The following is a 16,950-nucleotide window of genomic DNA, read 5'->3' on the forward strand; positions in this document are numbered from 1 at the left end:
GAGTATGACCACCGCAAACTTGCCTGGTTGTTTGTAGCTGGGTCTCTTGGACGGGAGCTCCGGATTCAAGCGGCCATCTCGGAACAGCGCCAAGCCACGCCCCGGAATCTTTTTTTTATTTTTTTATTTTTAATAAAGGAATTTTTCAAAAGTGTGTTTGTTTTATTTAACCATTTTTTACACTTTCTTTGTGAAATGGTAGGGGTACTTTTGTACCCCCTTACCATTTCAAACTGGGGGGGGGGCCGGGATCTGGGGGTCCCCTTGTTAAAGGGGGCTTCCAGATTCTGATAAGCCCCCCGCCCGCAGACCTCCACAACCACCGGCCAGGGTTGTGGGGATGAGGCCCTTGTCCTCATCAACATGGGGACAAGGTGCTTTGAGGGGTCACAGACCCCCAAAGCATCCTCCCAATGTTGAGGGCATGTGGCCTGGTACGGTTCAGGAGGGAGGGGGGGCCGCTCTCTCGTCCCCCCCTCTTTTCCTGTGGCCTGCCAGGTTGCGTGCTCGGATAAAGGGTCTGGTATGGATTTTTAGGGGGAACCCCACGTCAATTTTTTTTTTTATTTGATGCGGGGTTCCCCTTAATATCCATACCAGACCTGAAGGGTCTGGTTATGGATATTTAGGGGGAACCCCACGTCAAATTTTTTCTTAAATTTGAGGCAGGGTTCCCCTTAATATCCATACCAGACCTGAAGGGCCTGGTAATTGAATTTGGGGGACCCCCACGCTTTTTTTATTTATTTATTTATTTATTTTTTTATCAATGACTTTCAATGAGTGTTCTCTGTATTACGGAGCCGACAATTCATTATAGCTGCGAGTGATTTTAAAGGACTTTTTTTCCTGCATAAATGACACTTTGTGCAGGGACAATTCTAAGCACGGGAAACATGCGCCCCTTCACAGGCATACTATAGACAACCCCCCCCCTACGAAATTTAAAGGAATATTACACTTTTATTGTTTCACTTTAATCATTATTAAAATCACTGCTCCCGAAAAAACGGCCGTTTTTAAAACTTTTTTTTGCATTGATACATGTCCCCTGGGGCAGGACCCAATCTCCTATTCTATATCGAACTGTTGTAACAATGAAAACGAACGAAAATAAAGCATTTATTTATGTCGGATCTTTAGTTTTTTCGGATTTTGTGCTTTCGTTATCGTTTGTCAAAACGAAAACGAAAAAAGCTGAAATTCGGACGAAAATGCATTCGGACGAAAACGAATGCACATGCCTAGTTTCTAGTGGTAGCCTCATATAGAGGAGCCATAAGTTCTGATGCATTTGGAATACAGTCCCTACAATAACCCACTAACCCCAGGAAGGCACGTAGTTGCCGTACATTTCTTGGCTTTTCAAATTTTTGTAGAGTTGTAACTCTATCTGGGGTTAGGTGACGGATTCCATGTGAAATGCAGTGACCCAGGAAGATCACTTTCTCTTGGCAGTATTGTAGCTTATCTTTGCTAACTTTGTTGTTACTGTTATAGAGAAACATGAGAAGGCTTACTGTTTCTCTGCTACAAATGTCTTTTGTATCAGAACAAATAAGCAAATCGTAACTTCCGGTTCCGGCGCCGCATGGAGTAGCTGTCCTCCTCACAGCTCCCGCAAACCGCCCGCTACATCAACCTAAAAAATCGGCGTTTTTCCGCCCCGATCGCTACAGCAGCCACCCCCACGACCCCGGCCACGAGATGGACCGGTTTGTTGAAAAAACCGGGCCGCGATCGTACGCGGCCGCCGCCGCGCGGCCGGCCCCGCCGCGCGGCCGGCCCCGCCGCAAATCGAGGCCCCGGCTTCGGCCTACGTGGAACCGGCATGTGCGGCCCAGCCTGAGGAGATGGCACCAGCGATGGAGGTAGGAGAAAAGCTCAATCATCAGCCCACTATAAGAGACACACTACTGCCACAGCTCCAGGCCCCCCCTCCTCCATCCAGCCCTGACACTTCTACCTTCATACAGCAACCTCTCATGCCTTCACTGACACAGGACCACCACACGGAACTCCTGGCACAAGCTGTGGCTGCTCTCCTCTCCCCAATGATAGCTGCATCAGTGGAGAAGGCTGTCAGCTGAGGCATGCAGAAAATCCAAGCCCAGCTGGGGGAACATGCATCCAGGCTGAATGAAGCAGAGCATCGCATATCCACCATTGAAGAGGAACTTTACCAGACGCAATCTCTGGAACATGCTCAGGACAGAACGAACAAATTCATTCTGGAAAAACTCGACGACCTCGAGAACAGGTCCAGGAGGAGCAACCTGCGTTTTGTAGGCTTGCCTGAATCGCTTCATCAATCTGCCTTAATGGAACTTTGCGCCCGTCGCATTCCTGAAGCTCTGGGTCTGGGAGGCCCATATGGGTATCGGACATTATTAAAGGACATCTTGCTAAGATAAAAGAACTACAGAATAAGGCCAGAGATATTGCTAAAGATGGATGGAACCCCTTTAAGGCTTTAGGAGGTTTTGGTGACTTTTTATATGGTATAGCAACATGGTTACAGAAACTAGGCGCTTACATTGTGATGTTCTTATTTCTCATATTTGTTATTTACTTCCTCATCAGGCTATTCCTCTGTGTGACTACCCGCTGTACCGACAAATGGTCCACCAGCCCCGATGAACCCATTATTGTGAGAAAGTTAGGAGAGAGCTGAACAGGATGCCGTCTCTCTGCGCCAATGTAACAGGAGTTACCAGCAATCGGCTGAATGTAACGCGGAGAAGAATGATGTCAAATAAACAAAAGGAGGGAAATGACATGGACATTCACTGTACTGTTCATTTAAGCACAAGAGACTCCATTTTGTCCTCACTGCTGAAATGTGTTCTGTAACCTTCACCTAACACACAGAAACCTCTCCTACTAAACACTCTCTACTCCCCCCTCCCTTCTCGATGTTTTACTTTTGCAATTGTTCTATTCGCTAGCTTTTAATAATATATTTCTATTTGTTAGCTCTTAATAACATATTTCTATTTGTTAGTTTTTAATAACATCTCACACCACCCCTTTCTTATCTATGTATAAAATAACATGTAATAATACATTTTGACACTGAACGGACATTTTAAACACAGTGATTGAGTCCTGTGAATCTGTTCCTGCAGCTGCAGTATTAACTTTGTTTTAGAGTCCCAATCAGAAATCAGTCATAACAGAGGAAACTATGCTCAATATTATTATGTAGCGCCGACTCCTGAAGAACTTGCGCTATGCTTTTTGAAAGTTACGGTTACACCTGAACTGCAGTTTGGTTCAGGTACAATTGTTCTAAATTTGGACTTCAGCATCAGTCTGACTGGACTATAGGATGTTCAGCCTGGCCACAAGGGGTGCTGTCTCTTCTGACAGGCATGGAACCACAGTCTAGTTGGGTGGTTTAAGTTTATTCTCTTTCGGAGCCTGCCCAGTGGGAGTGTCACTCTTGCTGTGCTTTCTGGAAGAGGGTACTTAAGATGCGGATGTCAAGTGGTTCGAGGTTCCAATCCAGAAGGATGTTCTGACTCCATGGCCTGGGGTGCAGATCCACCCGACTTATTGTCTCGGGGCTGGCTAGCTCGAGGCAAGGAAACTAAAGCAAGATTCCGAGTTGGTCCGGTGCCATCTCCGGTAGTTGGAGAGGCCCAGTAACTTCATAGCTATCCAGGGGAGGACTCTTCAGAAGAAGACCACGTATGGGTTGGTTTCTTAGCAAGAGCCTGGAAGGGCTGAAGTACCTAAGTGAATCCAGTCTTGTGGGTATCGCCAAGCTGGCTGAAAGATCCAGGTATCACATGAGTGTTCCATAAGTGTTTGTTTCCTGAAGTCTACAACACCGTCTGTGGCAGAGACGTATTCCTGTATGTTCTGCAACAACGTCTGTGGCAGAGACGTATTCCTGTATGTTCTGCAACAACGTCGGTGGCAGGGACTTGTTCGTGAGTAAAGCACCTTGTTGGCTGCTAGGCCTTGTGAGAGAGAGACTATCCAACTTGAGTGAACATCCAGTTGTAAATGGCTATTCTTTGGATTTAGTCAAAGTAAGCAAGTCCTTCATTATTTGACTTTGACTCTAAGAGTACCTGAACTTCCTTCCTAACCCTCTGATCCTATTTTGAGAGACTGTGCGTTGTCTACGTTTTGCAAATAAAAATCCCTTTATGCGGATCTGTCGTCAGTCTCTGAGTTTACTGGGCCATCTACCACGGGAACCCCTGGACACAGATCATGGAGGAGAGGGTGAGGGTGGGCCCAATCAAACCAGCAGCTCCTTCGGGGGTCAGTGCTACAATTATATCCCAGATCCAGAACTAAATAGAACCCTTTATAGTAAAAATTGCTCACTCTTTGAAAAAAAAAAAAATGCTCACAGTTCCCAATATGTGAAAATATCAGTTACCTGAGATTCCATGTTATTGCTTCCAGTTTTTTTAGGAGCAGGCATACCATCCATACGTAGAGGGTTATATTATATATGTGGAGATAAAGTTTACGCCTGGCTTCCTATTAATGTCTCAGGTACATGTTATATTGGGAAGTTAGCACCTGCTTTGGCTGTTCGCAAAGATACAGTGCGACCAGATCAAAGTCAAGAATATCCTTTAGTGTTCAGAATAGAGCTGTTCACTGTACACATCCATCAATAAAAAAATAAAAAATAAATCAAATTTCCTTATAAATTTTGGTGCAAAACTTATTCTGCTACATGTCTTTGGTTAAAAAAGAAATCTCAATAAGTGTATATTTGTTTGTGTGAAAGTTTCTCTTTTTCTCTTTAGTATTGAAACTACTGGCTATATAATGTTCTCATTGTTCTACAATGAATACTCAGGGAGCAAACAAATACAAGTCTGCTCACTGCAATCTCCAGAGATCAACTAAAAGAGAGCTGTGCGCGCTGGTCTAGGGGAGTTGTTTACTTGGCTGTTGGAGCATGCCACGGAACCCTGGGTGAGAATCACTGTAATAGGCTATGACAAATGAATCACCAAATAAACAGGCCCATAGTGTAAATGTAAAAATTGCTCTGGTTCATTAGAGGTATAAAAGGTAGGAACTTAAATGGTTAAAGCAGAACTAAACCCATCCATAAAACTGTTTCATTTCCAGTACGTGCCGGAAATGTAACACTCCCGTTGGTTGTGCTCTCAACCAAACTGTCAAACCATCCAATGGCTGCTGTCATAACTGATTACATGTGCAGCATAATGGCAGTTAAGGATGAGCCAAACACCCCCCTGTTCTATTCACACCAGAATCTGCGAACAGATCTAAACTTCGTGTGAACTTTAGAACCCTATTAAAGTCTATGGGACTCAAACGTTCACAATCTAAAGTGCTAATTTTAAAGGCTAATATGCAAGTTACTGTCCTAAAAAGTGTTTGGGGACCCGGGTCCTGCCCCAGGGGACATGGATCAATGCAAAAAAATTTTTAAAAATTTTTCAGGAGCAGTGATTTTAATAATGATTAAAGTGAAACAATAAAAGTGTAATATTCCTTTAAATGTGGTACCTGGGGGTGTCTATAGTATGCCTGTGAAGGGGCTCATGTTTCCCGTGCTTAGAACTGTCCCTGCACAAAGTGTCATTTCGCAAGGAAAAAAAGTATTTTAAAATCACTTTCAATTGTCGGCTCCCCGTAATACAGAGAACACTCAATGAGTTTGAGAACACTCGAATTTGCCGCGAACAGCCCAAATTGTTCACTGTTCGCTGAACAGGCAATGTTCGAGTCGAACATGAGTTCGACTCGAACTCAAAGCTCATCCCTAATGGCAGTTGTAGTTTAAACAGAGGAAAAGATGGCAGCTTCCTTGGCTGAAAGCGATAGGAGGGTTTACTTACACTTTAACTTAATTGCTCATATTTGATCTTATGCTGAGTCTTTTTTTTTGGCCAAAGTTAAAAGTTGGACTATGAGCACTTAGACAATCTTTAAAAAAAATCAATCTCACAAATTGGGCAATTCACCTAATGACTGGAGAGTGAAGGGGTGGGTAGTCCATATGCGGGGGCAAAACACAACAGTCAATATGACTTTATTTCCCTCTTTACCAGATTACCTGAGTAGATAGGTCTCAAAGGATTCACATAATTCCCTTTCCCAGTCAATCTGCCTGATCCATTATGAATTCCAATCTGGGCGGTTCATCTCACTCGACTGTGCTACCAATATTTTGTGTAAATTTCCTAATACAACATCTGACTTAAATCTGACCATAGATGGATCTTTTTTTTTTTTCAATCAGCCAGATTACTAATAAAAAATAAAAAAACAGGCAAAGTGGATGGAGGAATCCTCCCCACTTTTCTATTGTAATCTGACCGTGGGGGCCTAACTGCAGTCAGAATGCACTGAATAGTAGCCAATTGGCTACATGCCGCTGATCAAATGAAAATTTTCCAACATACTTGTTTGAGAGAAGCCGATCGCTAGATTGACTTGTCTGGAGTGGAAGCAACCATCGATCAAAATGAATCTGTTCCTTGCTGAACTGGCCAGTTTTCAATACTTCTACGGCCCCCTTATAGTGCCAATGACAATAGAGTAAAGTCAGAAACAACGGACACTAAAAAATAAGTGTAAAATTAATAAAATTCTTTTTTATTAACATAATCTCAACATAACATAAAATGTAGCTAATAAAAAGTATTGTACAGCATCCTAACCTCATTTTATACATATAATATCCTGATTATTACAGTACTGTGCAAAAGTTTTAGGCAGTATAAAGAAATGCTGTAAAATAAGAATGCTTTCAAAAATACATATCTTAGATGTTTATTTTTTTTATCAATTTACAATATGCAAAGTGAGTGAACAGAATAAAAATCTAAATCAAACCAACATTTGGTGTGACCACCTTTTGGCTTCAAACCAGCATCAATTCTTCTAGGTACACTTGCACAAAGTTTTTGAAGGAACTCGGCAGGTATTTTGTTTCAAACACTTTGGAGAACTAACCACAGATCTTCTGTGGATTCCGGCTGCCTGAAAGCCTTCTGTCTCTTCATGTAATCCCAGGTAGACTCCATGATGTTGAGATCGGGGCTCTGTGTGGGCCAAACCATCACTCCCAGGACTCATACCTGTATGTTTGGGGTCATTGTCCTGCTGCAGAATAAATTTGAGGCCAATCACATGCCTCTATGATGGTATGAGTTGATAGTGCCTAGTATTGAAGTGGTTAAGGAGCACAGTTACGGACCACTTCATGCCCCAATGGACCTCTCATACAAACACAAGCTTAATGAAAAAACCAAAAGAACTCTGGATAGCTGCACTCCGGATCAGGTAAAATAGATTGTGCCTTTATTGTTTCCACTAAAAAACCTTCACATCATGCAAATCACAACAGCAAAGGGAATGTAGAGCAAGGAATGCTGACTTTTTTCACGCTGAATTCAGAGCTTACTCATAGCTGATGAGAAGATTTAGCCATCTATTCAGTAAAGTGTTTGTGATGCAGAGAACTGAAACACATCCTACACATATGCATGCATGATATGCATTCTGCTTTAAGATAAAGATGTGAATTTGATTAAATCCAGAACCCAAGATCTGCAAGGCAAGTTGGGCAACTTCTTGGAACTTTGCTGCACCGCAGGCCCTAGAAGGACATTATCCTTTGTGTTAGGTATGGTGACCTACTAAAGAAGCAAAGGGTTGAATGCAAGTCTGATGGCTTGGGGTCAAAAATTCCAGGAATGTCTATAAAAGGTTTAAAGTTAAGTTAAAGATGTAAGCAATGCATGTCAACGATTTTTTGCAGTTGTAAAATTACCCTTTTCGACTTTTGGTTCCTCAGGCCCTGGTTCTTAAGTAATAGAGTTCAGCTTAGGCATCACTATTGAACAGAAAATTTACATCACCTTGCGTTGTTTGTTAGAATATGGGTACACAAAACAGATGGTGAGAAATCACATGGAGGAACTCATAAGGTGTGAAGAGCATGTGTTAAATGCTTTCAGTCTGCCTTCCCTAGGATTTATCAATAGAATTGAAGGAATATTTAAGGTGTATGAGATTAACATTGCTACCGAAGAAAACAGCAGATGGAATGTCTACAATGTTTTATTTACATCAGCAACACTTTTTTACTGATTGTAAAACTAGCCTTTTTACCTCTTGGTTCCTCAGGCTGTAAATAATAGGGTTCAACATTGGTGTTATTACTGAATAAAAAATAGAAGCCACCTTATCCTGTTTACTGAGGACTCTGGTGTCAGAACGTAGATAAATAAAGAAGATAGTCAGGAAATACATAGAGGAACATATGAGATGTGAGGAGCATGTGTTAAAGGCTTTCAGCCTGACATGCACGGACTTCATCCGTAGGATTGCTGAAATGATGAGAGTGTATGAGACCAGCATTGCTAGGCAAGAACATATGCCTAAAGTACCTACAAAGAAAAATGTTACAATGTCACACTGATGTGTCTTGGAGCAGGACAACTTAAGTACTGGAGGTATCTCACAGTAGAAATGCTCTATGAAGTTAGAGCCACAATACTCGAGACTGAACAAACAACTGGTTTGCGCTGCTGACTGTAAAAAACCAACAGCAAAAGACAGGAGGACCAGTCCAGTGCATTTAGGTTTGGTCATTATTAAGGCATAGCGGAGAGGATGGCAGATAGCTGCATATCGGTCATATGACATACTTGACAGAAGTACGACTTCAACACCTGCCAGAGCTGCATAGAAGTAAACCTGAAAGGCACAACCAGTAAATGAAATTGACTTCTTTAATGAAACAAGGTCAGCCAAAATTTTAGGAGTTATGGTAGAGGAGTATAAGAGGTCCACCAAAGAGAGGTAATTCAGGAAAAAGTACATTGGGGTGTGAAGACTGGAAAACACTTGGATAATAGCCATCATGCCAACATTACCCAATATGGTGACCACATATACAACAAAAAAGAATAAAAAAAGAAATGGAACAAGGTTTTTGTCATTAGTTAGTCCAGCCAATTCGAACATGGTCAGTTGCGTCTTGTTCATGATGGTCGTAAGATCTTTAGATGTCCATTTCTACACTGAAAACGTAGATTTAAAAATGTAGCTCACATCAATGAATCATGGGTTGAGTGCATTAAAAAGACAGTAACAACTGTTTTTAAAATAACTGTAATCAACAGTATCTATCAGATCATTTGCTTGCATGGGCTATTATGAGCTGGTCTTTGTTTTATATTAGTTATATGAAGTTATATGGTTTTAGTTTTGAAGTTATATGAAGTTATATGTTTTTATATTAGTTATATGAAGAAATCTATGAAAATTCTATACAGTAATGGGAGATACCTATTAAAAATGATTTGCCTATTTAGGACGCAGTTACAGAATTTCTTGAAAGCTAATCCTTACCACCCTCTTATATTTACTTGCCTCTACCACCGATCCATTGCTATTTCAATGCCCTTGGGGAATACCTGGTGCTTTCAACTGCATAGAGGGAGCATGTCACCTCTCCTCTTCCCTCCCAGGATACAGTGCTGAATACTGAGTGGCAAATTACAAGGCCCAAACATGTCACATGAGGAAAGCATAGAGTCATGAAATGTCTCTAAGCTCTGATACCATTTAAAATTGGAGCTTACAGTTTGAACTGGTTACTATTTTAAGAGGCTCTGAGATCAATGGGCAAAGAGACAGAGCTTCTTAAAGCATAACCACAATCCCGAATGTTTTGAGAGAGAAAGCAATTTAAACAATCAGATGCACAGTGAGTTTTAAAAGGATTATCAAAAGGGGGTTCCTCAGAACATATGCAATATGCAAAGAGAAGTTCTTACTTCATAATGCAATGATAACTAGGGGTGAGTTAAACCTGAAGGACTGGGGGTGGGGCAGAGAGAGATTGGATGGGGACCAGTGTTTTTTAGTAGAAGTCTACCGAGGAGGGTGCTATGTTAGAAAAAGGATACATACAATATATACTGTATATTGTGGCATTGGGAAGATTAAACTCAAGCTGCCCATTTTTATTAAATAAACGGAAAGTGCATTAGTTGCCCACACAGGGGTTTCCTTCACACAAAATCCAAACAATGAAAAGGTAGTGCCACCTGGTTTGCTTGTTGGCAGCACTGCTGCTCCTCTTACCAATCCTTTTGACTGTGTTATCCAGCACTCCAATATCACTTTGGCTCTCTTGGCCTTCAGACGCTGCATCATGCTTCATGGATCATTTCTAGTCTATGGATTAGGGTTCTCCTGACACCCTGATAGGAGCTGACCTGACTCCTGGAACTCAGACCTCCTGGCTCCTGACTGCTAGCTGGGGAATCTCTGATCCCTCAGGGAGACCCTCTGTCTTTTGGCTTCTAGCTGGGGCTCTTCTGACCCCTCTGTGAGACCCTCTGTCTCTTGGCTTCTGGCTAGGGCACCTCTGAGCTCTCAGGGAGACCCTCTATCTCCTAGCTTGTGGCTGGGGCTCCTCTGACTTCTCAGTAAGACCCTCTGTCTCTTGGCTTCTAGCTGGGGCCCACTGACCCATGGGTAGGACCTTCAGTCTCCCACACTGGGAGTGGTCTCCAACTGGGGGCTTTCTGCTATGCACAAGTTTGAGTATATAATGACCCTGCATACCTGTATACTCAGACAGGTTGCAGGCTTCTGGTAAAACCCAGACACAGGATTGAAAGTTCTGATCCATAACTACAGAATCCAGAGAAAGCTACCGTAAATACAGTTTTCTCTGCTTAGAAACAATAGTCTGGAACTTCACATTAACCCTAATTGCAAATCTTGTGTCATATTTTCCTATATTCTCACTGTGACAGGGCCTCTTTCTGTCACTATACTATATGGCCATAGTTATAGATTAATCACGGTGTTCAATTTTTTTTCCAGTGAAATGTATTGTTAATGCTACAGCATTTTAGACAATTGTGCACTTCCAACCTTGAGGTAACAGTATGGTAAGGTATTTTTCTGTTCCAGCATTATTACACCCTTGTATACAAAGCCATTTCCATAAAGACAAGGTTTGACCAGTTTGGTGTAGGAGAACAGGAGCGTCCTGCACAAAGCCCTGACCTCAACCCTACTGAACACCTTTGGGATAAATCGGAATGGTAATTTCAAGCCAGATCTTGCCCTCTAACATCAGTCATTGGATAAGAAAAATCATCCCACATTTGTACCTTTAATGCCTTGAGGGGATGCATAACCTATGGTGATACTAGAAAACCAGCAGAAAAAAAAAAAAATCTTGATCTTTAAAATGCTCTTTTGACTGAATGTGCAAAAACTCCAACAGATATACTCCACAAACTTGTGGAAAGCCTTCTCAGAAGCGTGTAGGCTTTTAAAGCTACAGATGGGAGCCAGCTGTGCACTAAGTAGGCCCATGGTTTTCTAATAATATGTCAAACAAGCTGTTATAGGTGTGATATTCAGGTGTCCACAAACTTTTGGCTAGTGTTTATGTGTGTGTGTGCATATACTGTGTGTATGTATGTATGTACAGGTATGTGTGTGTGTGTGTGTGTGTGTGTGTGTGTGTGTGTGTGTGTGTATATATATATATATATATATATATATATATATATATATATATATATATCGGGTAAAATAAGTATTTAACACGTCACAATTTTGCCAGGTAAATGTATTTCTAAAGGTGCTATGAATTTGTCACCACATGTTGGTAACAACCCATGCAATCCATTAATACCAAGAAACCAAAACAAATAAGTTCAGAAATTAAGTTATATGTAATAAAATTGAATGACACAGGGAAGAGTATTGAACACATGATAAAAAGGGAGGTACAAAAAAATAAGTATGGAAAGCCAAGACGCCAGCTGAAATCTATCAGTAATTAGAAAGCAATCGTGCCCCTTGTCAGTGCAAACTAATAAAAGCAGGTTCAGTCTCAACTGATGGCCCACAGAAAGGTGTCTCATTACCAAGGTGTCACACAAGAAACATCTCATGATGGGGAAAAAGCAAAGAGCTCTTTCAAGACCTTCACAACTTATTGTTGCAAAACTTACTGATGGCATTAGCTACAGAAGAATTTCTAAACTTCTGAAGTTTCAGTTGGTACTGTTGAGGCCATAATCCGGAAAGGTGGAAAGAAAATCATTTTGCCATAAACCAGCCACAACCAGTTGCTCCTTGCGATATTTCTGACAAAGGAGTGAAAATAATTATCAGAAGAGTTGTCCAAAAACCAAGGACCATTTTTTGGAGACACTGGAGAGCTTCAGAAAGACCTGGAATTAGCTGATACAATTGTTTTAAAGAAAACAGCCATGTCCTGTATGCGTGTTCACCACGCAAGACTCCATTTCTGAAGAAAAAACATGTTGAAGCTCTTTTAAAGTTTGCTGCACAACATTTAGACAAGCCTGTGAAATACTGGGAGAATATAGTCTGGGCAGATGAGACCAAAATAATTTTTTCCCCTTTTATTGGTTGAACTAGATGGACTTGTGTCTTTTTTCAATCTGACTAAATATGTAACTATGTGTGTGTGTGTATATATATATATATATATATATATATATATATATATATATATATATATATATATATATATTGTAGTAGTAACTTATTATTGTCTGTCGGATTCACATATAAAATCTGTCCCAATTGTATAATTTTTTTCCTAAATACACTCATGTCTAAAAAAGGGATAAATTCCTCACTACAATGCATGTTAAACTGCAGTTCCGGTACCATACTATTTAGGCATGAACTAATTGTCATTAAAGACTCCATGTCTCCTCCCCATATAGTGACAATATTGGCAATAAATCTATACCAAATCTCCCCATGCTGCAAAAATATAGGTTGTTAAAAATATATACTTATACAGACAAATTAATTCAAAAGCTAACTTACCAATATGCTTTTAGATTAAGCACTTAGACAAACAAGGAACCTGCATTCCAACTATCAACTGAATGCATATAGTGTCCTGATGGATATGCAGTTTTGAGACCCTTGGTTGCATTTATATTAAGCACTTAGCCATTATACAGTAGAAATATAAGACAAACTCTTTTTCTGACCTTAGCTCTCTTAGCACACATGGGTGAACAGTTGATTGTGGCACTTCACCTTTTTGGTATATTCAGACTCCTAATGATATCAATTTTTATTTAATTAACTGATAAGTTAAACATAGCTGCAACCATTCATGTATACAGTATGTAGTACTGACATAAAATAAAGACACAGATCTTATGGTTTATCTCTTAATTGCACCACAAATACTGTTTTAAGAGTAACAATTTTGTAGAATTTGCCTGTGTTCATTAAAAAATATTTGATGCTACAGATCTGGAATACACTCTTTTCAATGCTGCATTTTGTTATATATATATAAAAGAATACACTGTAAATGTTGTTATGATATTCTTACCTGTTGGGCTTACAATAATGCATCATACAGAAGCGCTTGCTTTTTATAAAATCAATTTTTTCCTTTTGAGAATGGGTTACATTTTCTCCAGAGAGCTTCAGAGACAATGTTAATTAGAAAATTTGAAACAAACCAATTGTGTATTAATCCTAGAACACAATTAGGAACACCATTATAAACAATAGATAAACAATATGTGAATAAAATATATTGAAATTAAATCAAAATATAATATAATATACACTTTTATTTATTTATATATAAAAAAAGATTAATTATACACTCTCTTTATACATATTTATCAACTGATCTCTTCTTGGTAGGAATGAACAAAAACTTGCCGTTTTTTGCTTTTCCAAAATTTGGGAAATTGTTTAATTGCTGTCCCATTATAACGAAAGCAGTGGTCATGTAATCAACACCGTTTTTACATGAAAAATGGTTACATTTGGAAACAGTCACATGACCTTGTTTGATCTGCTGATCACATGTCTATTTTAAACAAATGGGGTGCTATTATTATTATTATTATTATTATTTTTTTTATGCAATACTTTTCTGTTTACAAAGAAAAAATCGTGTGATCAGCAGGTCAGAAAGGACAAGTAGCTATTCTTCAAAAATAAATATTTTCTATTCCTTGAAAAAAAGTTATTTATTTAGTGTTTCTTCTTTATCAATTTAAAAATAAAATGTTGAAGAGCAAAGTTCTTGCGGGATTTTGTGATGTATTTCTTTGTATATTCATTGTTTTTTTTTTAACATACAGCAATGAAATATAGAAAAAAAGTTTGCCAAAAAGGGAAAAAATAAACTGTTTTAAATATTTAAAGTTGTTATTTTGACTCAGTATTTTTCCTATTACTGTATCTAAAATAAACATAAAATAAACAAAAACAAAATTAAGAAAAAAAAAAGGAAAATACATATTTATTGTTATTAAACATAATATAAATATAAGCTTTAAAACTTTTTCACTTTAGTAATTTTACCTTACAGCAGTGCAAGATAAAATTAGGAGCAACTTAGGCAACATTCTGGCAAATGTGTAAATGGCACATTTTTCATTGCAAAATCCAGCTTGCAGAAATTCAGGAATCATCCCTAATCTGGTCCCTATTTATCAATGTTTGAGTGTAACATTAGAAGTTCCTTATCACCTGTCATAACCCTGCAGTCATCTTCTATAGTGATGGACGAACTTCCGACGGGACGTTTCGCGAACGCGGACCGCGAACGCGGCTGAAAGTTCGCGAACCGGAACGTTCGCGGCGGGCCCCATTGACTTCAATGGGAGGCGAACTACGCAAACCTACAGGTCAAATTTGCAGCCACAAAATAATTAATAGCTGTGCAAACATAGTCCCACCACATGGCCAATGACATAACACATGTATGAGGTGAATCTGGGATCGACAACTACAAGCATTCTTTTTTTATATGGGAAATTGTTGTGACAATTCAGGACTGTGGAGCGCATGAAGGCAATGGAGGAGAGGGAAGGTCAGGGACCAGGGTAGGCAAAGAAGAGGGTGCAGGAGATGATCACCAGCAGCGTGACATACAGCAATGACACCTGCACCGTGATAGAGTGATCTGACAGCAGCACCGTGATAGAGAGCACTGACATCAGCAGCGTGACATACAGCAATGACACCTGCACCGTGACAGAGTCATCTGACAGCAGCACCGTGATAGAGAGCACTGACATCAGCAGCGTGACATAAAGCACTCACACCAGCACCATGATATACAGCACTGACAGCAGCACCGTGATAGAGAGCACTGACATCAGCACCGTGATAGAGAGCACTGACATCAGCAGCGTGACATAAAGCACTCACACCAGCACCGTGATATACAGCACTGACAACTGCACCGTGATAGAGAGCACTGACATCAGCACCGTGACATAAAGCACTCACACCAGCACCGTGATATACAGCACTGACAACTGCACTGTGATAGAGAGCACTGACATCAGCACTGTGACATAAAGCACTCACACCAGCACCGTGATATACAGCACTGACAACTGCACCGTGATAGAGAGCACTGACATCAGCAGCGTGACCTAAAGCACTCACACCAGCACCGTGATATACAGCACTGACAGCAGCATCGTTATGGAGAGCACTGACATCAGCAGTGTGACATAAAGCACTCACACCAGCACCGTGATATACAGCACTGATAGCCGCACCGTGACAGAGAGCACTGACATCAGCACCGTGATATAGCACAGGGATGGTGGGAGCCCCTCATAATGAGCATAGCACAGGGATGGTGGGAGCACCTCAAAATATGCACAGCAGAGGTACAGCCCCAGGAGGAAGTCAGCACAGCACAGGGATGGTGGAAGCCCCTCATAATATGCACAGCAGAGGTACAGCCCCAGGAGGATGTCAGCACAGCACAGGGATGGTGGGAGCCCCTCATAATAAGCAGCCCCAGTAGAAATATAACACCGCTCAACCTCTTCAAAGAGGAGGGTACAGGCATATAGTACGGTGTGCTTTTTTTGGACAAGGAAGTGAGCCAAATGAAGAAAGAAGGTCTCTGTGCTCGATGAAAAAATTGTTTATAGACATATACATGGTCTACTGATCACATGTGTTGAATTCCTCCGAGATCCATGCCTCATTCATTTTTAGAAATGTGAGGTAGTTAACACTGTCGTGAGCTAGGCGAGTACGCTTATCGGTCACGATCCCCCCTGCTGCGCTGAACATCCTTTCGGACAGGACACTGGATGAGGGGCAAGCCAACAGTTCCATTGCAAATTGGGCAAGCTCTGGCCAGAGGTCAAGCCTGCCCACCCAGTAGTCCAGGGGTTCATCACTCCTCAGAGCATCCACATCGGCCGTTAACCCGATGTAGTCGGACATCTGACGGTCTAGGCGTTCCCTGATTCTGGATCCGGATGACACCAGTCGATGGGTCGGCTGAAAGAATGACCTCATATCCGAAGTCACCAACACATCTTCAAACCGGCCTCTTCTTGCAGGCGCTGTTGGATTGGTACCCGCAACTCCTTCTCTGGGAGTGGGAATTGCTCCTCTGCCAGCGCACGCAAAAGCAGAATGCAGCATTTCTCGAAGCAAGGCCTGGAAGTGCTGCATTCTGACAGCCCTCTGTGATGGCGGTAAAATTTCGGACATTTTGTGTTTGTACCGGGGGTCTAAGTACGTTGCCACCCAGTACTGGTCCTTGACCCTTATGCTTTTTATACGGGGGTCCCTATTAAAACACTGGAGCATGAAGGCCCCCATTTGCACTAAAGTGGAAGCGGTGTGGTGGTCTGGCTCCTGCTCATCATCCAGGATAATGTCGTCCTCTTCATTCTCCTCTCCCCATCCACGCACAACAGGGATCCCAGAAAGGTTTAAAGCATGCTCTTCTTGCTCTTCCTCATCCGCCCCGGCACCATCCTCCTCTGACTCCTCTTCAGACTCCTGTTGTTGACTTGTCTCAGATAGAGTAGCCCCCCTGGGAATTCATCCAGCATTGCAACTTCCTCATCTTCCCGATCCTGCTCCTCCACAGCTTGATCAATGACGCGACGC

General features: G+C 41.3%; 1 protein-coding gene across 1 annotated transcript; it reads right to left on the reverse strand.

Moving 5' to 3' along the window:
* Window positions 1-6,607: 6,607 nt before the first annotated feature.
* Window positions 6,608-13,103, reverse strand: LOC143961527 (olfactory receptor 5AP2-like). The gene is made up of 2 exons (XM_077470821.1): window positions 13,032-13,103; window positions 6,608-9,041 (listed from the first exon to the last, which is right to left on the reverse strand). The coding sequence occupies exon 2, from the start codon at window positions 9,004-9,006 to the stop codon at window positions 8,086-8,088; it is 921 nt and encodes a 306-aa protein (XP_077326947.1). The 5' UTR covers window positions 9,007-9,041; window positions 13,032-13,103; the 3' UTR covers window positions 6,608-8,085.
* Window positions 13,104-16,950: the final 3,847 nt, after the last annotated feature.

This window comes from Lithobates pipiens, unplaced genomic scaffold (assembly GCF_037356315.1).
Source record: "Lithobates pipiens isolate NorthernLeopardFrog02 unplaced genomic scaffold, aLitPip1_a1.2 Scaffold_8, whole genome shotgun sequence".
Classification (NCBI taxonomy): domain Eukaryota; kingdom Metazoa; phylum Chordata; class Amphibia; order Anura; family Ranidae; genus Lithobates; species Lithobates pipiens.

What these genes read in the sequence shown, in the direction of transcription:
- LOC143961527 (XM_077470821.1), bottom strand. Translation starts at nt 9,006, where the DNA reads ATGAACAAGACGCAACTGACCATGTTCGAATTGGCTGGACTAACTAAT.